Raw genomic sequence first — 23929 nt, forward strand, 5'->3', positions numbered from 1 at the left:
TTATCATACTAAGTGAAGCAAGTCAAAGACATATATGATATCACTTATTTGTGGACTCTAAAATACGACACAAATGAGCTTATCTACGAAACAGAAACAGACTCACAGATATAGAGGACAGATTTGTGGTTGCCAAGGGGGTGAGGGGGCAGGAGAGGGTTGGATTGGGAGTTTGGGATTAGCAGATGCAAGCTATTATCTATAGGATGGATAAACAACAAGGTCCTACTGTATAGTACAGGGAACTATATTCAATATCCTGTAATAAACCATAATAGAAAAAGAATATGTAAAAGAGTGTATATACATGTATAACAGAATCACTTTGCTGTACACTGGAAACTAACACAACACTGTAAATCAACTATACGTCAGTAAAAAAGAATGTTACATTATTATATATGCAATACTGACTTAATACTCCTGACTAGACATTTATTATGAGATCGACACTGCACTTAAGCACTTTATATTCATTATCTCATTGGATCCTCTCAAGTACCTGTAAAGTAGGTGAAATTAGCCTACGTCAGGGATGAGGAAACTGAGCCTCAGAGGTTAAGTAACTGCCCGAGGGGACACTGCTGGACCCCAACCCAAGCTGTCTGATTCTAGCCTGTCCTTATAACCACACCTATACTGCTTCTCTTAAAAAATTATAACAGAGTAATCGCTGCTCTGATAGGAGGAGGACAGAGGGCAGGGTTTACTGGTAGAATCCAAGGCAGTCCCAGGGTTGGGAGAGAGGATAACTTGACCCATCCCCTACAGGGTGGCTAAGTTTCCTACAGGCAGGGAGCCAGCCTCGTTTATGCTTATGGAAGTGAGAGTCCCTGACAGTGGTTCAGAGGGCGCTCTGCATACAGTAGGTACTTAATACATGTCTGCTGAATTGTTCTGGAGAGTCCAGAGATGTTAGTTACTTATACAAAATTTTATAAGATGTTTAGGTAGAAAAGCCAAATAAACAGATGCTATAAAAAACATTTTCCAGTATTTCCTTAATTAGTCCTTTTCCTTCTCACTTTTTTTTTTTTTTTTTTTGCAGGGGAGCGGGTCTATCTTTTCTGATCTTTCGGAGAGCTGCATAATGAGGTCACTGACACAAGTAGAATTCAAGTTTCTACTGCTGTGTCTGGGACCCAGGAGCCATGTCGAAAGGGTCTGTAGAATCCATGCACACATCTGGACACCAGCTCTAATTCCATTTCACAGAACATCCACAAAAATCCCCAGGCCAGTCCTACAGCTGGGCCATTTTCTAAATTTCAGAGTCAAGCTGACATGGAACCATTCTAATTACTTGAACGAAGGGCCTGTGATGCTTTCCACATGATCCCGTTCACATCACAAATGGGGGAAAATGGAATAAAAGAAATAACCTTCTGACTTAAAATTGCTTTCACGGCGTCCTCCACCCCCTCCTGATTATCGAGGTCAACAGTCCAGACGTGTGGCTGGCCGATGAAAACTTCGGCATAAGGATGCTGGGAGGTCAGCTGGAAAAGAGAAAACAGAACACCTCAGTCTCATGAACACTGGCTTTTTTCATTTCTCAACCTTCTGTGCTAGGTGAAGCGTTATGCTTTTTACGGTTCCGAGTTGTACTTGTGTAGGTAATGTCATTTTTTGTTTTGGACCCTTGACGATCGAAACCTCCTAAGCACCCCGTAAGCAGGTAACAATAAAAGAGGGAGGATTCCACAGCTTGCTTGCTTTCTTTTTTGCTTTGACCAGCAGGACGTCTACTGTCAGGACCATCTGGAGAAGCAGGCAAAGCCCTGACAGGTACAGGTAAGGACACCGAGGCTGTCAAGTGTGCCCGGCTGGCAACACTGGCAGTGCCCATGGGTGCCCATCAGGCTCATGTGGGATGTTTTAAAAGATACACGGCCAGGCTACGCTGTCTTAGACCCTTGGAGCTGGGATCTTGGGCACTTTGGAGGGGTTCCTGGGAGTCTAGGGGTCCCAGGAGGGCATGGCCCTGTGTGAGGCCACGGCATCCACAGGGCAGGTCCGGTGATGGCTCCTCACCTTGAGTACCGCTTTGAAAAAAGAGTTAGAATGTCATAACCAGGTGACATGGAGGCTGTTACAGATGGCTTCAACCCCCCAAATCACACCAAGAAATAATGAATATTTACCCTCAGTCATATCCCAGCCCTGAAAATCACCTAGATCAAACTAGCATCTGTTATAAAATACTGGTTAGGATAGACAGGTAAGTATAAGGAAATTACAATAAAGTTCTCATAGGCTTTAAAGTCATAGAAGGACACGTAACGGCACATATGAAAGGTGACAGAAAGGGAAATAATGCTACCAGAAAAAGAGAGAATTTTGGAATAATAATTAGCATAACCCTGGAGCCTTAAGAGTCATAAAGGCAATGTGTGATCAGAAAAGCAAGGAGAAGTAGCTTTTGTTTTAAAGGAGGTTTTATTTTAAAAACAAAGGGTGGCCAAAGAAACCCACAGGAATATTGGCAATTCTCAGTTCTTGAAGAATCCGTTTTTTAAAGACAGCAAAATTTACCCCTCAAACTTGTTCCCACCTTTATTCTTGTATCCTTTTAAGGCTGTGGTATAAAGAAAGCATTCTGGTGCACTTTCAGTTCTCAAAGTTGGTGGGTGCTGCCCCAACCCGCGGCTGAGGACCAGGGATGCCAGACACCTTGAGATGTGTGTGACCGTCCTGCACAGGGCAGAACTGTCCACTCCCCACAGGCCTTCACATGCCCCGCCAAGCTCTCAGGTGGGTTCACAGAACCTGCCTCTTTGGCACAGTCTGAATATACATTTTTTCCAGGAACATAATTGCCATGTAAATCAAGGGACATGTTATTGGGAATTTCACCAATAAGCTGTTATCATTTCAGAAAAATCATGGCAGCAAAGTCAATGCCACGCAGAGGATCTGGGTCTCCAGTACAACATACCCAAACCAGGCTGTATTTGAAGCTGTCACAGTAATGCCAATGGAGTAGATCTGTGTGTCTACACGAAGGCACCTTTTTATTTAGCTTCTCTTTCTTTAATGTCAATTATAAGTAAAAAGGGCTGACCAGATTCGGCTCAATGTTTTCTTCTTTTTTTTTTTTTTTTTTTTTGCTGTACGTGGGCCTCTCACTGTTGTGGCCTCTCCCATTGCGGAGCACAGGCTCCAGACGCGCAGGCTCAGTGGCCATGGCTCACGGGCCCAGCCGCTCCGCGGCACGTGGGATCTTCCCGGACCGGGGCACGAACCCATGTCCCCTGCATCGGCAGGCGGACCCTCAACCACTGTGCCACCAGGGAAGCCCTATTCTTCTTAAATACAAACATATTCACTGTAAGGAGGAATGAGACACCATGATGCCTTCTAGTGTGGTTCATGGGTATGATACAGTATTTCTGGACCACATATACACAAAATATCTATTACCTTATAGCAAAGTATTTTCCTTTTACTTCTCTTTCATATTAGAATTAGAGAATCATTCTTTGTGTGTGTGTGATAATCGCATTTCTCTTTGATTTTATTTAGATTAAACTTGCAATTGAATAGATTTTTTAAACATCTTTATTGGAGTATAATTGCTTTACAATGGTGTGTTAGTTTCTGCTGTATAACAGAGTGAATCAGTTATACATATACATACATCCCCATATCTCTTCCCTCTTGCGTCTCCCTCCCTCCCACCCTCCCTATCCCACCCCTCTAGGTGGTCACAGAGCACGGAGCTGACCTCCCTGTGCTATGCGGCTGCTTCCCACTAGCTATCTATTCTACATTTGGTAGTGTATATATGTCCATGCCACTCTCTCACTTTGTCACAGCTTACCCTTCCCCCTCCCCAGGTCCTAAAGTCCATTCTCTAGTAGGTCTGTGTCTTTATTCCCGTCTTACCCCTAGGTTCTTCATGACCTTTTTTTTTTTTCTTAGATTCCATATATATGTGTCAGCATACGGTATTTGTCTTTCTCTTTCTGACTTACTTCACTCTGTATGATGTTAGCAGGGTATATTTTTCATTTCAGGAGTGAAAAGAAGATGTTATAATACACTTAGAATAAAAGAAGGTGTTGGGTGTGGAAGGGTTGAGGCCAAGCTGGTTCCCTTTTCTTCCTTCAGATCCCAATATACTCAGAGGACTGGGTGATTCAACTGGCACCTCTGCAGCTTGCTCTTGGCCACCGTTCTTCGTGTCTTACCACACCAATGGTGTGCATGCATTACTCGGGGGAAACCCAGAAGATAAATTACTGGGCCCCCACTCTGAGCCTCCTCTGGCCCCCACTCGTGGAAATCAGGCGATTCTGAGGTGCAGGTATCCTAGACTTTGCTCCTGCCTCTTCTGCCAGAGTCACGCCCCTCTCTAGTCTGCAGCTCCCCATGCTTCTGACATATACCCTTTTTCTTTTGCTCAGCTGCGTGGTCAGGGATAGAAGAAGAGTGCCCGCAGGCACCTGGAGCTGGGGGAGACCCTTTTCTTTTTCTCAGCACATATTTTAGATTGAGCAAGCATCAGTGAGGCCCCTCAGCTGGGGCAGGCACTGGGCTAATCACCTGAGCAGACATTATTTATCAGGTTTCCTGTGCATTGATGAGGATTCTGAGGGTTAGGGGGGCTTACAACTCCCCAAGACCACATAGCGAGAAAGCAGCAGAGCAAATTCAAATCTAGCCCTTCAACAACTTTTTACCTTTTGACAAAAACGGAAGACGACAATTTTAAAGGATGCTCTTGAGCTCTTAAGACAGTGACCAAAAGGAGCTCAATGGAAACACCAGCCTTTTCATCAGTTGCTTAAAACCAGCTAACCTAAAACAAAATCCAGGACTGAATGTATGTCTGCATTAGACCTTTCCTGAAGCTGAGTAAAGTGTCACACCATTTTCATTTTGTAGCCTGGAGAACAAACTAATTAATTCTTCCAACTGAATCAGGGTAAATGAAAGTTGGTTCTCTTTTAGTGTCACTACTTAGCAGTCTCTCTCCCCTCTGCCTTTTAAGGTCCCTGCTCATTTACAAGGTTGCTCTAAGCACTTGGAAAACACAAGATGCTGAGCCATTATCATTTTGTTCATTTACATTTATGGAGGGTTACTTAACTTTATGAGTAAGGCGTTTTGTGATTCATTATTCCCCCTCTGAATGTTCCATTCGTCTTTGTTAATTTATTGAGAACCGTATGATCTGAGCTATCGTATATCAATCAGTATATTTACTGGAGTATAGTCTGTAAAAGTAATGAAAATCTTATTAAATATAATACTTTGTTTCAGAGCGGCTATTAAATCTCCAAGAAGAACACAAGTTCTCTTTATGGAAAAGGAAACCTTGGAGTCAGAGAATTTCTAATGGTTTACAAAATGTCAGAATAATGATTAAGAACCGGGCTTCCCTGGTGGCACAGTGGTTGAGAGTCCGCCTGCCGATGCAGGGGACACGGGTTTGTGCCCCGGTCCGGGAAGATCCCACATGCCGCGGGGTAGCTGGGCCTGTGAGCCATGGCCGCTGAGCCTGCGTGTCTGGAGCCTGTGTTCCGCAACGGGAGAGGCCACAGCAGTGAGAGGCCCGCGTACCGCAAAAAAAAAAAACAAAAAAAAAAACAGAACCTACTAATATGTCTCCCAATATAAAGAGAGAAATCCAAATTATATTACATTTAAAGTGTAACTTGAACCAACCACATGATACTTAAGGCATACGGAACTTCTCTTGAGTGTGTACACTGTGGTTTTAAAAATGGGTCCAACGCAAAAATAAAAACAAAGCTTTTTGTTTTCTAAATACAAAGAAAAATTTAGACTTCTCTTCAAATGAAGGCAAAGAAGAGACATAGATGCAATTTACATGGACCCATTTACATGGATCTATTGATGCTTAGCTCAAAAGATTAGCAAGGGCACAAGAAGATAGCTACGTAATTATATACGCTTTGGTTAAAATTCTTCTATTTGCTGAGGAAAAAAAGAAAAAGGATACTTCCTAGGGATTCTTGACCCTTAGAAATCTGTACAAGTGTTGATAGCTCTTTCCCAATTAAAAGCATCTTTGATCAGGGGGATTCTGTGAGCCGAAAGAGCAGAGTGGGGCGGCCCACCTGCCTGTGAGGTCAGGTTCACTGGCTCCCCTCAAAGCTGTGTCATGTCACTGGCTATCAGCCTGCTCTCTGCACCGTCTCCAGCGGAGAAGGAAATGGACATCAGATGGAACCTGCCCTCCTGCATAAAGTAAAGTGACCTGCTTGGGGTTTCCCTCCAACGCATCAACATTCATGCTTCTCCAACTCAAAACCCGACTCTTCTTTTCCTCTAAAGCGCAGCTCCCCCACTATCCCCTTCTAGCTAACCCAGCACATCCTCCGCCGGGCACCACTCCAAGTTAACTTCCCCTGCTTAATGTACTCAGCTCTTTCCTTACGCATGCCCGTTGATTAGACATCACTCTTATCACACTTCCATATCAAAATCTGAGCTCCTGGGAAACAGGAAATGTGTCTTGATAAGTTCCCCCAATGCAGTGACTTAGTACCACAGGCCCTGTGGGGATACAATGAACATCTGTCAGCTGACCTCTGCATCCCAGGCCTCCCACGGGGGCCCAGGACTGATGGAGTCACTTGTGGGAGGTCACTTGCTGAGCAGCTGTTGAAAGCCTCCCCCAGTGCCATTCTAACCGGAGTCTCATTCCAGCACTGGTGGGACCAGCTGAAAGGACAGGAGGAACCAAATGCCTGGGCGGCAGCTCCAACACCTATTCCCTTTTGATGCCATGAAGAATGAAAACCCTCTATCACCTCAACAAAAAGCAAATTACTAAAGAATCACAACCGACAGCATGAACATACTTTTCTCAACAATTTCATACTGGCTGATCTGATCTATGTAACATTACATCATTCACTGGGAAAGCGTTAGATTGTGTTTAAGAGGGTCTTAAATTTTTTTCAGGAAAAAGTACTCAGTTGTAATACAGTGTTATCAAAATCTTCAGAATTATCAAAATTGAAATTATTATCTAATTCTAGTGATCAAGAAGGTACCAAGTCAGTCCAAAATACTTTTGATGAATCATTTCCCAAAGTCTTGTATATAGAAACTGCAATAAGAAAACTGATGGGTTTCTTTGCTTTTCATGCATTAGTAAGTCAGACAGAGAAAGGCAAATACCATGTGATATCACTTATATGTGGAATCTAAAAAAATGATACAAATGAACTTATTTACAAAACAGAAAAAGACTCATAGACATAGAAAACAAACTTATGGTTACCGAAGGGGAAAGGGTGGGGTAGGGGGAGGGATAAATTAGGAATTTGGGAATAATGTATACATACTACTATATATAAAATGGATAAAAAAACAAGGACCTACTGTATAGCACAGGGAACTATACTCAATATTTTGTAATAACCTATATGGGAAAAGAATCTGAAAAAGAAAAAATATATATATGAAACTGAATCACTTTGCTGTACACCTGAAAGTAATACAACATTGTATATCAACTATACTTCAATAAAAAATCATTTTTAAAAAGCGCTTAGCACACAGTAAGTGCTCCAATAAATGTTAACTAAGATGGTTATTATCATGGGAAACCAGAAAGAAAAATCATGAGGGAAAAATCATCATTAGAATATCACTGTAACAATGGTTGCAAGAAAGATCCACTGATAGATACATGGTAAAAATAAATGGGCAAAAGTTGGAGGAGAACGAGGGTATCTGCATGGTCTCAAAGTACTTCCCCCAATATAGAGAAAAACAGTAACTTTATGGTGGAGAAACCTGGCAAACATGACCTTAACCAAGTGATCAAGGTTACATCACCAAGTAATAAGACATCGGTATCACGCACCCCCTGACATGATACACTGAGGCCACATGACTTCTGTGGGATTCTTGCCAAAAATGTGTAACCTCAAACTAATCAGGAGAAAACACCAGTCGAATCCAAATGGAGGGACAGTGTACAGAACAACTGACTGGTACTCTTTCAAAATGTCAAGGTCATGAATGACAGTGAAAGACTGAAGAATTGGCACAGATTGGAGGAGACTAAAGAGACATGACAGGTAAAGGCCATGTGGGAGGCTGGACCAGAAAAAGGATGTTAGTGGAAAAACTGGTGAAATCCAAATAGAGTCTGTAGTTTAGATAATATTACGGTACCAATGTTAACTTCTTGGTTTTGGCAATTACACTGTGGTTTTATAATATGTTACCATTAGTGGAAGCTGCATGAAGCATATAACCAAACTTTGTACTCTTTCTGCAGCTTTTCTTTAAGACTAATATTATTTCAAAATAAAAAGCAAGTTCCAGCAATTCCACTCATAGGTATATATACTACAAAGAACTGAAAGCAAGGACTCAAAGACATACTTGTACACCCATGTTTGTAGCAGCACTTTTTGTAATAGACAAGAAATGGAAACAATCCAAGTGTCGATGAACAGAGGAACGGATAAACAAAATGTGGGCTATTCATACGATGAAATATTATTCAGCCTTAAAAAGGAAAGGTTCTGACACATGTAACATGAACGAACCTTGAAAACATGCTTAGTGAAATAAGCTGGTCACGAACACTGTACGATGACACTTACGTTAGGCACCTAGAATAGGTAAATTTCTATAGACAGAAAGTAGAGTAGTGGTTACTCTTCTATTCAGGGCTGGAGCAGGGGAGAACGGAGAGTTACTGTTAATGTACAGAGCTTCTGTTTGGAACAATAAATCTATGAGAGTGGACAGTGGTGATGACTGCACAACATCGCGAATGTACTGAACGCCAGTGAACTGTACACTCAAAAAAGGTTAAAATCATCGTTTCTCACTGTGTATAATTTATCACAAAAAAACATCGAAAATTACAAATAATTGTCCAATTTAGGCAGATGTAGAACTTCAGAGATTTCCTACATTCAAACGTAACACAGGAATGATTGATTAGCCCACATTTCCTACCCAGAGCTCCGAAGTTTCAAAGTCAGTCGCACGCTAAAGCACAGATGCCTAAGTTGAGGCATTCTCACTGCTGGGGAGCATCCTTTCAAACCTTTGCAAAGAGTAAGTTCTTGGGTACCAGACTGAAGGTTCCTGATCTGTGTTCTGGTACCTGCCCCACAGGACGGGAAGTCCAAACACTGTGTGCATTAAGTGTTGCTGAGGAATGACCGCCCGCCCCCCAAAATGAAGAACTCAAATTTACAATACTAGCAGAAGGAAAAAGCAAGCGTGAGCGCACACACACGCACACGCCTCGTTAACCTTTGTCAGAGGTTATCTGGGCCATAGGTTCATCTTTTTCAGGATCATCTGTGGTCTTGCTGATCTTCTTCCATCTCCTTTGGCCCTCTCACCAGTGATGGGGTGGGTCAACGAAAAGAACTCTCAGAATGATCAACTCTATTAACTGGTAAGTTCTCTGACTGAAAGGTAAAGAATAATCACGGAAAATGTGTTTTATATACTATTTGGGGAAGGGGGGAATGGGGTCAGGAGAACTGACCCAGAAAGGTTTAAAAGTAGCAGAGGTGGGCTTCCCTGGTGGCGCAGTGGTTCAGAGTCCGCCTGCCGATGCAGGCGACGCGGGTTCGTGCCCCGGTCCGGGAAGATCCCACATGCCGCAGAGCGGCTGGGCCCATGGGCCATGGCCGCTCAGCCTGCGCGTCCGGAGCCTGTGCTCCGCAACGGGAGAGGCCACAACAGTGAGAGGCCCGTGTACGGCAAAAAAAAAAAAAAAAAGTAGCAGAGGTGAAAAATGTATGCTTTAGAAACATGTCCCGGGAGGGCTGCCCAGCAGTGTCCTCCCCAGCAGACGGTCCCAAATGACAAGGGCACTGGGACAAATCGACACTTAGAGGCTTCCTCCTTGAAAGCAGCCCGGAGAGCCACTTACGAACTGTGCAGAAATAAATAAGAAATAATAAGAAATCAATCTTATGGGTTCTTGCACACACGTGTTTCTAACCAGATATAGAAACACCCAGCCTGGTCACTCACATGCTCTAAATGACTTTGGTTTATGGTTCCAAATAGAATCCAACTGCCTTCAATGGTGATTCATCACCTACTGTGGATTTTCGAGAGGACCTCCAAAGGCAATCCAAATAAGGCTTCTGCAAATGGTTCGAGCGACGGCAGGACTGCTTCCCAGGACGGCACCCTGCTGACAGTCGGCTAAAATACCAGGCATACTATTCAGTCACCCCGATATGTCTTTCTTCTCAAGGATGAGGATTCTTCAAGGAAGGAGCCCACGGCCCACGTTGTATTCCCCAAAGCTCCTCACAGAGAGTAGGTTCTTTAAAAATACCTGTTAACCCCTTGATTTTCTTTTTATTCCATAAACTCCAATCATCCAGGGAATCAGAGTTCAGCTAATTGGAAGACCGGCGATATCTGTTCAAATTAGGATGGAGATGGGGTAGGGCGAAAAGACCCCGTACTTTGTAGAACGGAAATAGATCGAAATCCTGGCTCTGCCCCTACTTAGTGAGGGGATGTAATCAAGTCATCCATCTCTCTGAGCCCCTGCACACCCCCCCCTTCCACCCAACTAAGTGAAATGAAGTTGACAATACCTACCGTCCAAGGCTCTGAGGTTCAAATGGGCTCCTAGCACTCAATAAATAGCTACCATTCCTATGAGTGAAAGTAGAATGAGTTTTACAGATGCTTACCTCTCTCAGAGTTGGCTTGCCAATGAAAAAGTCTGTGTTTTTGCTGCTTTTGGGTGGGTTGAACTTGGGATTCAGAAAAGCACATCCATTTGCGATGGCCTCCAAGGGAGCCGGGCCTTCATAAGGGAACCCAAGTCCAACAAACAGCTGTAAGACAGAGAAGCACACCACATGTAAACACATCAATCAGACTGGCGTCCCTGGCTCATGGGGGTCTCTTCTGGGCTCCTTTCCTGTGCTGATGCCTCTGAGACTCTGGAAAGTTCCCAGGCCCTGGTTGGGGGTGGATAAATGAGAAGCCAGTTTACACTAGGACCTGAAAAACATGACCAGGGACCTTGAAGGGCCCAGGAAGCTGCTCAGGTCATTATGAATTTCCTTCCTTTGTAAAAAAGTAAAGCAGTAAGTGTCAGGGTGGGCAGCTGAAGGGGTAGGGGGGTGGAGGTACTCAAAGAATAAAAACAACAACAAAACCCAAGACCCAACAATAATCTTTCTGTAACTTACCAGGAGACATGACTGCAAAAACACTTGCTTAACTAAACAGAAGGTTTCTTCATTGAACCAAAGGAACAACAGGCCCTTTCAGTGATGCTGGGCAGAGGGACAGAAAGGTCGCTCGGCGGTTTGATTACAGTTCACATGGAGCTGCATTAAAATGATGGTAGGTCAGCAAACATGGGTTTTCATAATGGGGTTTTCGCTGGGGGACACCAGCATCTTGGGTTTTATTTTCCCCTCAATGTGGGGAGAGGGTGTAGAGCTGTAACTGGGCAAGCCTTTCCCACCCCAGCAAGTAAACCACGAGTTGTCCCCATGGCAGACAAGAGATGGCAGCAAAAACACATCTCAGAGTCCTCACAGGGACCACGGCTGAGAGCCGCTGTGACAAAGGGGACTGACTCCCTGCAGTCAGTGGCACTGACTCCTGGGTCCAGAAATGAAACATCATCTCATAGAAAGGCATCCTTGCGTACCCTCCCCTCGGGGTATTTCACACCACTGGACGGCTGTGGGTCCTGATGGGCTTGGTCCAAGTCTAGGCTTGGTGACGTGTGAGATCTCCCTACCCACAGGAAGGAGCAAATGCTGAAATCTCTCCAGTCTCCCAGGCACATCAAGTGGCAAAGGATAACTGGGTCCCAGGGTGTCCTTTCCTTCTGCCATCATGTTGGGGAACATCCACACGGGCATGCCCGAGCGTGAAGGATGCTGCTGAATTGGATACGGCTAGATGCTTGGGTCTCCTTTCCCGGGCCCTCTCCCCAGTAATCCTGTCTCTGCAGCTGCTTTAATTGAATGATGATTTGGAATACTTCTGCCTAGACAGCCCTGAGTCTAACCCCGGCAGCACTGGAAGATGCAACCCGTATGTGCTGGGCACTCAATTCCAGGGCTGGACATGCAGCGTGGCCCATGTTAGGCATATTGAAGAGTCGTGAAGCCCCCGCAGGGAATTTCCTGGGGCAAGAAACTAAAATCTCAGGTTTTCTGGAGAGATGCCCTATCCTATAACTATATGTTCTTCTGCACAGAACAGGGTACTTAACCTTTTTATTGTTTGGGAAGAATAACCTTTCATATCCTGTAAACCTTGAGATGACCCTCAGGGGCGTCCACAGAGGAGGGAACTGTGGAAGAAAAGCTTTGAGAAGCCAGCCGAGCTCTCACTGCTGGCTGGGTCATCTCTCCTGGAGCAGAAGAACTGGAGACACAGGGGTGAGGGAAAATGTGGTAGCAGAAGAGCTTGGAAGCCGTCTTCCATGAGGGCATGAAGAAATAGTCCCAAGACATCCCAGCTTTGTTAAATACGAAGAACCCGGGGTTACTATCCTTGAGGCTTTTGATCTCTGTGATCTGCCGCCCCCAGCAGATTTGGGGGAGGAGGTGTCGGCTCTCCAGGGAAAAGAGGACCTCTGTCAGGCCGTGGCTGGGCTCAGGAAGGCACAGGACTTCCAGATCCTGGAAGATGCAGACAGGGGTCTCCGTGGGTTTAACCAGGGGCCGACAGTGTTTTCTGACCTCTGAAAACCAGGGCCTGCCATGAAGTGTTGATACCTTCATCAACACTAAATTACAAAGAATAACTTTGGAGGAAATGTAGGAAGCACAATGGTTGTCTATTTAAATAGAAAATCCTGGGAAAAAAAATTTAATTAGCTCCTTCAGGCCCACCAATCTGAACCCATTAATTAAAAGGATTTGAGGCTGTTGCTTAATGGACTTGAATGTGACCTAGGTTTAATTATATGTGAATAACGACTTGCACCCCCTCTTCTGCCCTGCTGGCATCCGAATATCTCAGTACACATAAACACTTCAGGCTAACTCTCCGAAGCCGCACCATTTCAGAAAGAAGATAAAGCAAACATCACACAATTTCTTGGCAATGAGTCTTCTCGTCACACTCATTAGGATCGCAGGAAGCGCATTCCTTGGAAACACCAAAATAACAGTTCTTTGTCACTTCTGTCAATAAGCAACCTTCCTTCTTGCTTCCTGCGTACTCACTACCTGTGACATTATAATGGAGCAGATGTATTAAGGTCAAATAGCACACTTGAGGTTTGAATGACAACAGGATAGGCAGAGAGTTCATCGCCACCAAAGGGTATTCCATGAACTTTTGAGCGCTGACGGCCTTGCCACACGCTGGTACCTTAACCACACTAAATTGCTTTTCCCCTAATTCCCCACTCCCCCCGTCATTCTGCTCGCTTACAGATTTCCTTAGCATGGGGGCAAGAGAGACACTGCAAGAATTCATTCAAGTGCAGAGGCTTAACTCCTCAGGAGGACACAGCATATTTTATTGATACTTCATCTGGCTTTCAGAAGCCTAGAATGTAATGAGGATCTTCCAGACGACGGCACATCTCCATGGCTGCAGCTCTGACTCCATCAACGAGCATTTCTAAATAGAGCTTTAAATTACATGCTCTAAAATTTAACTTTTGAACTAACACTAAGGAAGAGAGAACAGATAAAGCTCCAGGATTGGGAAGTCCCTACATGTCGACAAAGAGTTTATTAGTTAAACCACTCAGATTTTCACTCTGTGTGAAAGGAGAAGCAAAATTGTTTTAAACCCCTAAGCGGAGTAGTTCACAAAGAATCCTTTAAAGGCGGATAAAGGTAGTTCTGAGATCAGGACAATGTGGTGATTAAGAGCACAAGCTCTGGAGTCAGGCTGACCAGGTTTCCAACCCTGACTGCATCATTTCCTAGCTCTGTAACTGTGGGAAATTGTTATACGCTTCTCTCTATGGAGTATCTGAGGTCCACTGATAATGCATTCTGTCTAGCTATGGGCCTTAGTCAAGGTAACACAAGCTCTCTAAACCTGTCTTTTCATGTGTAAAGTGGTGAAAGTAATCGTGCTTTATTTCTCGGGGCTGCTCTGAGGATTCAAGGAGATATTTCATGGAAAGGATGTATTCCAAGGTTTGGCACTTAGTAAGTGTTCGCTAAACACTAGTCCAAGTTCAAACCCAGGTTCAACTTTACGTGCAGCACATACACGACCTTTGGTTGTCTAGCTGGAGTTTGCTGTGCAGGAGTTGTGGTTCTGGGGTTTTACGAGAGGTTCAGCACTGCTTACGTGTATTTATGAGTTCTCTGTGTTTCATAAAGTACCTGGATTAAAAAACAGGGAGAGGCATCCATCAAAAGACAGAGAGGACACAGTTTACAGTGACTGCCTCAAGCAAAGGCCAGTCCCATGAGCCACATGCAACGGCTAAGCCTTACTTGTTTATTCTTCACACAATGATTGGGAATCATTACATTTTTGATAACAGGTATCCCTTTTATATCTTTAAAAGGAATCCACACAAGGCTGCATATGGAGAAAATCTATTTTCCTGATAGGTGATGCTTTTGTGTCGCCGGCAGGGTCCCCTCTCTGGACATCTGTCTTCCCTTTTGTACCCAACGCTGATGGAAGAGAAAACAGTGCCCCAAATCTCTCCCATATATGTTTGGCTACACCCTCTCCTGGGCTCCATAAGCCCCTAACCTACCCTACCTGAAGACTGTCTCCTAAAGGTCTAGGAGGGCAAAGGAGACAAAGACAATGATACTTGCCAAGCACATTTAAGCACCCCAGGGTAGTCAGTATCGGCCACTAAATCAAAGGTCATTTCCTGGAGACCAGCTCACTGGGTAGACTCCCAGACTATGCCCACTATGTAAGTGGCCTTCCAGAAACAAAACAAAAAACCCAACAACAACATCGAGATCACAAGTCCCTGCCCTTCGGTCATGTGGAAGCCCCAGCACAAAATCCAATGCATTGCAATTTGCATTGAGAAAGCATATTACCCTGAAGATGGAGAGGAAGAGAACATTCAGATACATGTACAGCTGTAGAAGCCGACCATCTTCAGCTGTGCCAGCATGCAATGTCTGCTACGAAGAGGCAGCTCAGGTGCACCTCCTCGCAGGAGCTGTCCCGGGCCACCACTCTCACCCCAATGGCTCACCAGGCCTACCCCTCAGCTCCTGACGGTGCAGAGGCATCACAGGCCTGGCTCGCCACCGCAGTTAAGATGTGCTCTAACGGTACCGAGGTCAGAGGACTTTAGTGATGAAGAGAGAATTCATGGAAAGGGCTTAACACAGGGAAGGGTTAGAGAGATGGTCGTTACTGTTGCAGTAAAACCCCACGGTCGTGCCCCATGATAATATGAATGGGTTGTGTGTATTTGGGTGTCAGGAGGTGCCTTTGTTCTTGAAACCTCATTCGGAGAGGTTAATAAATCCTATGTCCATACGTTCTACATTCTATATACATATGTGGGAGGGGAGGGGGGAGGATGGAGTGTGTGTGCATATGTAAGTGTATGCGAATTCGTTTCCATCTAGTTGGAATGGGAATGGCTTTTGGGACCTGTCACCAGGATGAAACCTGCTTGACTGCCTGAGGTTGAATACTGGAGGACCTGAAGTAGACACGGAAGACGGGTTGCTCCAGCAGTAAGCTCGCTCTTGGGCTCTCTCTCACAGGGCCTGAGGATGTGGGCAACACCACGGAGAAGCAAGCACGGGCTATCAGAAGGACAGTGTCCCTTGGTGGGGAGATCTTGGAGATCTAGGCACATGATTCAGGAGAAAAGCAAGAAATCACTCCTAGGGGCATGGCCCCAACATCCCAGATGGCCAGTGGATTTCTTCTGGACTCCTTCCTTCATTCTTCATCCGGTTATCTGAAGGCCTCTGCAAGCCAGGCCCTGAGAAGGTAACTGTCAACAGAATAAGCAGAGCCCCTGGGTTCTCATGGAGCTGCACGAGGGTCTGGTCCACTGGTGGTGGATGCCTTGGTCCCTGGGTTTCTGACAGAGCTTGTGCAACCACATCCAAGCTTGTGGGAAGAGCCACAGTTGATAGGGGAGGTAAGACCCGAGGATGGAATGGAACAGGGACAGTGGTACATACTGCCTATCTTCCAACCCTGCCAGGGCTTCTAGGCGAGTACCGCAGCTAAGCTGCTGAGCTAACGTGGGAGGAAAACAGGGCCGCCATGACCCATCCAAGGGCTGGAGGGGGAAACGGCCAGAGTTGTGGGCAGAAAAGGTGTGTGGCAACAGCAGGGGCAGCAGCTGCTTCTTCCTCTGCTTTCCCACAGCCAGATTTGTTCTCGACTCTCACTGTCAGAAAGGGAGGTACCCGTTTGGGCTCACTCCAAATGCTCCTCCAAGCCAGTGTGGGATGCGGATGCCCCAATCTGTCAGGAAATTCCCCTGGTGAGACTGGGGGAGGTGGGCACAGGGAGGGGAAAATTAGGAAGGAGAAGAAAGAAATCACATTAAGGAAGATGGGGACTGAAGCCAAAAATAAAAACACGCCACCCCAGTTCAGTCCTTATTTGCTGGCTTAAATTGCTCTCCTGGAGCTTGCTGGCCCAAATGACTCATCTCTGGTCTTTTGATAAATAATGAATTCATCCACATTTATATGCCTATTAGAAGAGTCTTCTACATTCAACAACTTCCCAGCTCCTGAGCCCCGACTTGAGGGTTACACTGAATCCCTCCCATCTCCATTAGGCTCTGTGGGCCCTTCATGAGGGCCCCTCCTCGCACGCAGGGACACAATTCTGCTGAGGAGACAGTTTTCTGGGCTTGGTGCAGAGATTCAAAGATGGCTCATAAAGAAAAACAATAAGTCAAAAGCTGATTATGCATCAATCATTTCAATATGTCTCTAGACCTTGAGGGGCACCCGACTCGCTTCCTTCTCCCATAACGAGTCTGAGGAACGTGCACATCCCATTCATTCCACACACATTTGCTTGTCTGCATCCCCAGTTCTGCACTTCCAACGTGGATTGGAATAAATCACTTTTAAATTGCTCAGAGACACCGAGGAAGGAGTTAGAGGCAGAAAGGGTTATAAATACAAAGCCTGACTAGTCTTTAGTGTCATTATTCCAAAGCCCAAGATTCATTCATTTCAGTGCTGCCGCTGTGTTCTGGGTAGAGGGGGAGCCTCAGCAACACACCGCCTCATTTTCATCATATTTGCCGACCGTTTTAGCCATAATTCCACTCGGAGTCCTTTCCTATATTCTAGTCCTCTGAACAGGAAATACAAAATGGGATCAGCGACATCCTCTGAAAGTACCAGTTTTTCAAGGATAAACAGATGACCCTTACACTCAAAAAAAAAAAATTCCAGCTGTAATCCTTGGGTAATCTCAGGCAATCTCCGACCTCATGGCCTGGGCCTTCCAGGCCTCTTCTCTGTTGCTCTCCACACATCAGGGACCTTAGCTTCGGCCTATCTCTCATTCTCTGACAGAGTAAGTGGACGGTCTGTAAGTAAGTGTTCTTTTAAGATTTGTAAGGCTGAGTAAGACATTCACACAGCTGGGTTAATAGAAGCGTGTGGGACAGTGATGGCAGAGAAGCAGCGTTGCCAACTGTAATTTTAAAGGAGCTTGAGCTTTTCCCACAATCTGATGTGGGGAAAAGTAAAATGAAGCAAAAATAGCATTACGGGTAAAGAGCCTGGACTTTCAGGCTTCCCTGGTGGCGCAGTGGTTGAGAGCCCGCCTGCCGATGCAGGGGACACGGGTTCGTGCCCCGGTCCGGGAAGATCCCACGTGCCGCGGAGTGGCTGGGCCCGTGAGCCATGGCCGCTGAGCCTGCGCGTCCGGAGCTTATGCTCCGCAACGGGAGAGGCCACAACAGTGAGAGGCCCGTGTATCGCCAAAACAAAAAAAAGAGCCTGGACTTTCTAATGATTCTAAAATGTCCTCCTAAGACAGAAGGTGAACGGAAAGCAAACAGTGCAAACCAGGGAGCACTGATGATGGCCACCGTCATCAGACTGCAGATGACCTTGTAAGGAAATCAAATCTTAATGAAACAAACTTTCTCTCCTTTGGCCAAGGAGAGAAATTTATCAAGTGAATTTATTCAAGGCATCACACACATGACTTGGGAGGTAGACATGATCAAATGCATTTACCTATGGAGAAACTGAGGCAGAAAGGAGATGCGGATTCTTTGGGCTTGTGACTATCCACTGAATGTTCTTAAGTTTGTATGTTTATTCATGAGGCTGGTACGTCGAGGGCCTAGCAGAGCTTTCACTTGCAATAAAAAAATCGCGAGTCAGGGTTACCTCCAGGGTGACCTCAGTGACAATGGACAAGCCCAACTCTCTAGTCTATTTCCTCCTGTTTAGAATAAAGTTAACAGTAATACCTGCCCTGCCTACCTCTGAAGGCTGTGGTGAGAAGTACACAGGACAGCATCTACAAATACGCTTTCCCACACTGAAGTATCGCACACACTGATCAGAAATGCTACGATGCCACAGAAGCTCATCCGCTCGGCCCCTCCCCTCTACCTGGACAATGAAAATGCAGTCAGGACCAGAGCTGAACAATTCACTACTGATAATGCAGGGCAGGGATCGCGCTTGTTTTCTTTGCCCCTGTATCCCTTGCATGATGCCTGGCCCATAGGAGCTGCTCGAGACATATTTGTAAAATTCACACGTAAGAGCTTATTAATAAAGATGAATTTTCATGGTATGTATTACAATCCTCTTTGCTTATCTAAATAACTTACTGAAGTCTGATATATCTGTCTAATACCTGTGATGTTATCGTGTTCAATACCATAACCCTTTTAATGGATTGCAGTATTTTACCTAAAGAACGTGCAGCCTTTAGAGGCAGGAATCAGGAATCTATGCGATAAACATGTGAAAAGGTGCTCTGCCTCGCTCACAGAGAAAGGTAACAAGCACTGACTGATAGACTGTATGATATCTGTGGAGCCATTTTGGCTATAACCTTTAAAACTAAAAACGTATATATCCTTTAGCCCAGCTACTTCTGATACGGAAAGATTTTTAAGATATATACGTTTAATTTTTTTAAAAGAGAGCTTATTAATAAACATGAGGAATACATCAACGTGCCAGCCAACCCTTCAAGGCCCAACACTGATCTATTTGCAGGTCCCCTAACCTCACCGGGTTCGTCCATGTCGGAATTATAGAAAGGACAGAGACCACTGGGTGGACGCCCCCAGGATGTGAAAACACCACGCTCATCATGCTACTGAAATGACCGTCCATCAGTTGCTCCTACCCACCTGCCCACACCACGTGGCCTGAATTCTACAGCTGTGACATTCAGACCCTCAGCCCCTTATCAAATTTTATCTTCCACTATTTCCCGACACACAGACTCGCTGGATTGGTCTCTTGGCTCTCCTGGGTGTGTCATCTCCACCTCTACCACCTGACTCACTGCCGTCTGTGCCAAATGCCAGGTGTATCCACACCCACATCCTTCACCTCTCACAGCTCTCACAATGCCTTCCTTGCTCCCTGAGCCCCCAAGGACTCTTCCCTTGTCTGAACTTCTCCAGTGTCCAGTACAAATATTTTGAACAAGCAGGTGTGATGAAAAGCTAGTTGGGGGACGGGTTCCTTGAACAGGGGGGATTGGAGAGGTGCAGGAGTTAAGTGGCCCCAGGCTTGCTGGGAAAGCTGCTGCTCTCTGAGAACGTCTGATACCCTACTTTTCCTGTTTGCCGCCATGTCCCCAGCCCCTCACCTGATGCTTCTTGGCACAAAGCAGGTCCTCAGTAAATAAGTTTTTTTCACAATTTGCTAACTTTTAAGCTACAGCTAGTCTAGAAAACCACTGCCCAGCAATGACCTGAAGATCAATGGTACCACTGAAGAGAAAGCACCGAAGATTCTGATCCCATTTGCAATGGCAAGAGACACAACCTCCGCACAACAATACTGATGCATTTTTACAAAACTACAAAAAACTTACCTTGGTTTCTCGGAGAAGGAACTGCAAGTCCCGTCCACTGAGGATCCCGTGGTTTTTCACGTAACTGGGAATGTTCTTTGTGCTGGAGCCGTAAACAGTCGCATGCACTTCCATGTATGTGTGAATGATGTCCAAGTAGAGCTTCTTATTCTAAAGAGGGGACACAAGGAGAAGGTATTTCTCTTTTCGTTCTCATAAAAACCTGCCTCATAGCTGGAGGCCACAGAGACAGGAGCTCTTAACATGCAGATTGCATGAATTTGGCAACCGCATTCCTAAAACTTCTTTCAAAAGTAATCTGACTGGATTTTGAGGGTAAAAACAGTCACGTGGATACTGTACAATTCTGCAGGAAGAAACATATCCTATAGCGGCATACTACTGAATAGTAACGATGGCTCAAGACCAATTGTTTTGAAGTATTGTCCTAGCCTTGTAAATTACCGGGGACCCAACACTTTGCTTTTGGCTTGTCCTCCTTATGGGGGAGTAAGTTTGGGGAAGGAAAGCTCAGAGAAGGCAGTCAGCTGGATTGGAATATTTATCTGGAGACGCTAAACTGTCCCCGAGGAACGCAAACATCCCCAGCTCTTGCCAGTATTTCTAGTGATGATTAACTCATGTTGTCAGAACTGGATCCCACCTACTTCGGATCATGGGGGGATGAGAGTTTCCCACAATATACACTGATTGACTCAGCAGATGCAGAGATGATGAGAATATCCAGGTAGACAAAAGTGGAAAAAATGTTAAATGGAAACTTGATGAGCCCCGAAACATTCAAGAGTAGTTTTACTTTTCTTAGAAGCAAAACAAAACCTCTCCTCTGTGTTGGTAGGAACTGAATTTCGAGGCACATTTTCTAAATCAAAACCACCTGCAAGTAGGAAGCAAACTCCCTTTCCCTTCCTCTTCATGTTTCCGTGGGACTAAGTCACACAAGCTGGATTTTGTGGGCTGTCTTTTGGGGTTTTTTTCCTGGACATTTGAAAGATTCAAGTGCTGTAATGTTTTCCAGTTGTATAAAAGTGGGACAGGGTTCTTCCCATTTGAAGCCTGTTTTCACACACTCCAGGAAAGTGTAATAATCGTCGGTTTTGTGACTTAAGACCGCAAGGGACACGGGGGTGTGGCATCAGCAGCCACAGAGCACATGATGGGCTCTGAAGAGAGGAGGGGCAGCAACACCCCTGGGGTGCGGGGCCCTCGCTCTGACCTGGTAGGACAGCTCCAGGCATCCTGAGCCCGGTTCCGGGTCTACCGTCTGCCTACATCTCGCAGGTGAGAATACTACAAAGCACTCAACTTTGGGGGATACACGTTTCAAATCCTGTAACCGAAGTCTTCACGACTGGAAAAACAGTACAGTCCACATTCTCCATTTTATGCACTGAAAGATTTTGTTTTGTTGGCAATCAATCAAGTCCACCCCTGCACCCTACTGTGTGAATAAAATGAACATTCCGAATTAAAGTCTAATTTCATGCCATGTTCGGCATGGCTGGAAGATGCTAAATTCATTACCTCAGAGATGTATACCCTTCCATTCGTGCAGAGGTGACTAGGAACAGTTTATAAACCATGACTCCCATTCAGCTTGAGCCAAATTGAGGATCATCTTCCTGCTGTGAGTTAACTGGAGGGGGTCTATGACACAGTTTTTGTGCTAGAGGGACCTGATTACTCCTGAGCCCACAAACCCCCTTTCCCAGGGGCTCTACCTCCACCCCAGCCCCTGGCAGGTAGGCAAGGGTTTCTGTAACCCTGCCCACCCCCTGCCACTCCTGACCGGCCCACGGTGTGTCTGACCTGAGGGGGACCCATCCCCAGGCTGGCCAGCAGCCTGGGACAGAGCGGCCGGGCTCAGGACAATGAGCTGTGCTGGTCAGACCCTCTCTCTCAGGAGCTCAGAGTCCTGCTCACAGAGAGATGACTGACAGACGGCTGGGGTTGTGGAGCAAAAAGGTCATGCGGTGTTGGAGTCCGGGCAGTTATGGACCAGATGCAAGTTCTGGGGAAGTCAGATGACAGTCTTGGGGGTGAGGGTGAGAAGAGAACCAGGTAAGAGCTGAAAGGAGGAGAGGGAGACAAAGATGCATAATGGGTAATAAGAGGGACCTGGAGTGACTGCGACCTAGACATTCCCCCTGTGAGTGTGATAGAAAGAGAGCAGGGGTGGGGAGGGAGGAGGGGAAAAGGAGGGGGGAGGGAGAGGGGGAGGGCAAGGGGGAGGAGGAGAAAGGGGGAGGGGGAAAGGAGGGGGAGGGGGAAAGGGGGAGGGGGAAAGGGAAGGGGAAAGGGAAGGGGAAAGGGGAGGGGAAAGGGAAGGGGAAAGGGGAGGGGAAAGGGGAGGGGGAGGGGGAGGGGAAAGGGGGGGAAAGAGGAGGGGGAGGGGGAAAGAGGAGGGGGAGGGGGAAAGAGGAGGGGAGGGGGAGAGGAGGGGAGGGGGAAAGAGGAGGGGAGGGGGAAAGAGGAGGGGAGGGGGAGAGGAGGGGAGGGGGAAAGAGGAGGGGAGGGGGAAAGAGGAGGGGGAGGGGGAAAGAGGAGGGGGAGGGGGAAAGAGGAGGGGAGGGAAAAGAGGAGGGGGAGGGGAAAGAGGAGGGGAGGGGGAGAGGAGGGGAGGGGGAAAGAGGAAGGGAGGGGAAAGAGGAGGGGGAGGGGAAAGAGGAAGGGAGGGGAAAGAGGAGGGGAGGGGAAAGAGGAGGGGGAGGGGAAAGAGGAGGGGAGGGGGAGAGGAGGGGAGGGGGAAAGAGGAAGGGAGGGGAAAGAGGAGGGGGAGGGGAAAGAGGAAGGGAGGGGAAAGAGGAGGGGAGGGGAAAGAGGAGGGGAGGGGAAAGAGGAGGGGGAGAGAGGAGGAGGAGGGAGAGAGATGGGGAGGGAGAGACAGACTGATGAGGGGGGAGGGAGGGGGAGGAGAGAGTTAGAAGAGGGGATGGAAAGAAAGGTAAGAGGAGGAGGACGAAGGGAGAGGAAGAGAGGAGAGAGTGAGAAAAGAAAGCAGAGAGACAGAAGGGAGAAAAGCAGGGCCCAGAGGTGCTTCTGGGTCCCACCCCATCAGCCCGAGAGTCTGTCTGGATCCTTAGAATAATAGCAGCTGCCCCAACTCCCCCCCCCCACTCTTTTGTCTGGGCCCCTCTGGCTGGATCCCTCCCATCTAAAGGGAGGCCTGTCAGGATGTCATTCAGGGCTTTCAGCAGGGACGAGGCTGGGGGCAGGCATCTTTTCTTTAATAAAGCAAATAGAGACACTTCCCTGTGAAAAACCAGCTGCTAACTAGTCAGGATGGACCAATAGCCCCTGAACCGGGTCCGCAGTGAGCAACAAAGGAGAACAGTGAACGATCACCCAGGTCCTAACCTGGAGATGAATGCTCACGGCAGACAAACTCGAGGTTAGGATTCCCACACCAAATGCCCGGGAAGACGCATGTCCTGCCATCCATCCCAGAAAAGGCTGGGGCTCCTTGATGTTTAACAAGGGGGCAAGTTCAGGCGAAGAGAAAGAAGTCTATGCCAAGGCTGGTAAAGTCTATGAACTTATTAACAAGAAGGCACGGTAAAGTCTCAAAGCAGAAATTACATTCAGAGAGGATTTCTGTAATTTCATGAAGGAGGAAATCACAACAGGTTATTAGAGGGAAAAAGAAATGGTTCAGATATAACCCTAACCTTTCAAGATGACATGACAATGAAGTGATTCCACCTCAGGTCTCTTGTTGCCACTTGTCAGAATTCTGAAGAAACCTGGCCAGGGTGATTCCCCAGGGTGATTCCAGGGAGGAGCCGCCCCCTTCCTTCCCAAAGTGAATGCTCACCGGATGCGAAGGGAACCCAAAGAGGCATCGCCAGCTCCAAACCACTGCCTGAATTTCACAAATTCCAACTGCCTCCTGAACCTCCCCTCCTGGGTTGCCACGGACACTTCCACGCCTTAACAGGTCATT

General features: G+C 46.5%; 1 protein-coding gene across 2 annotated transcripts in view; it reads right to left on the reverse strand.

The window, feature by feature from the left end:
• MGAT5 (alpha-1,6-mannosylglycoprotein 6-beta-N-acetylglucosaminyltransferase) overlaps nucleotides 1-23929 on the reverse strand; it is a 357666-nt gene that overhangs the window by 24566 nt on the left and 309171 nt on the right. For both annotated transcript variants that reach the window (XM_060016916.1, XM_060016915.1), the window contains exons 13-15: nucleotides 19987-20136; nucleotides 10680-10826; nucleotides 1383-1499 (exon numbers count right to left, since the gene is read on the reverse strand). In XM_060016916.1, coding sequence (XP_059872899.1) covers nucleotides 1383-1499; nucleotides 10680-10826; nucleotides 19987-20136 — 414 coding nt within the window. The remainder of the gene's footprint in view (nucleotides 1-1382; nucleotides 1500-10679; nucleotides 10827-19986; nucleotides 20137-23929) is intronic.

The sequence above is a fragment of the Delphinus delphis genome, chromosome 7 (genome assembly GCF_949987515.2).
Source record: "Delphinus delphis chromosome 7, mDelDel1.2, whole genome shotgun sequence".
NCBI lineage: Eukaryota > Metazoa > Chordata > Mammalia > Artiodactyla > Delphinidae > Delphinus > Delphinus delphis.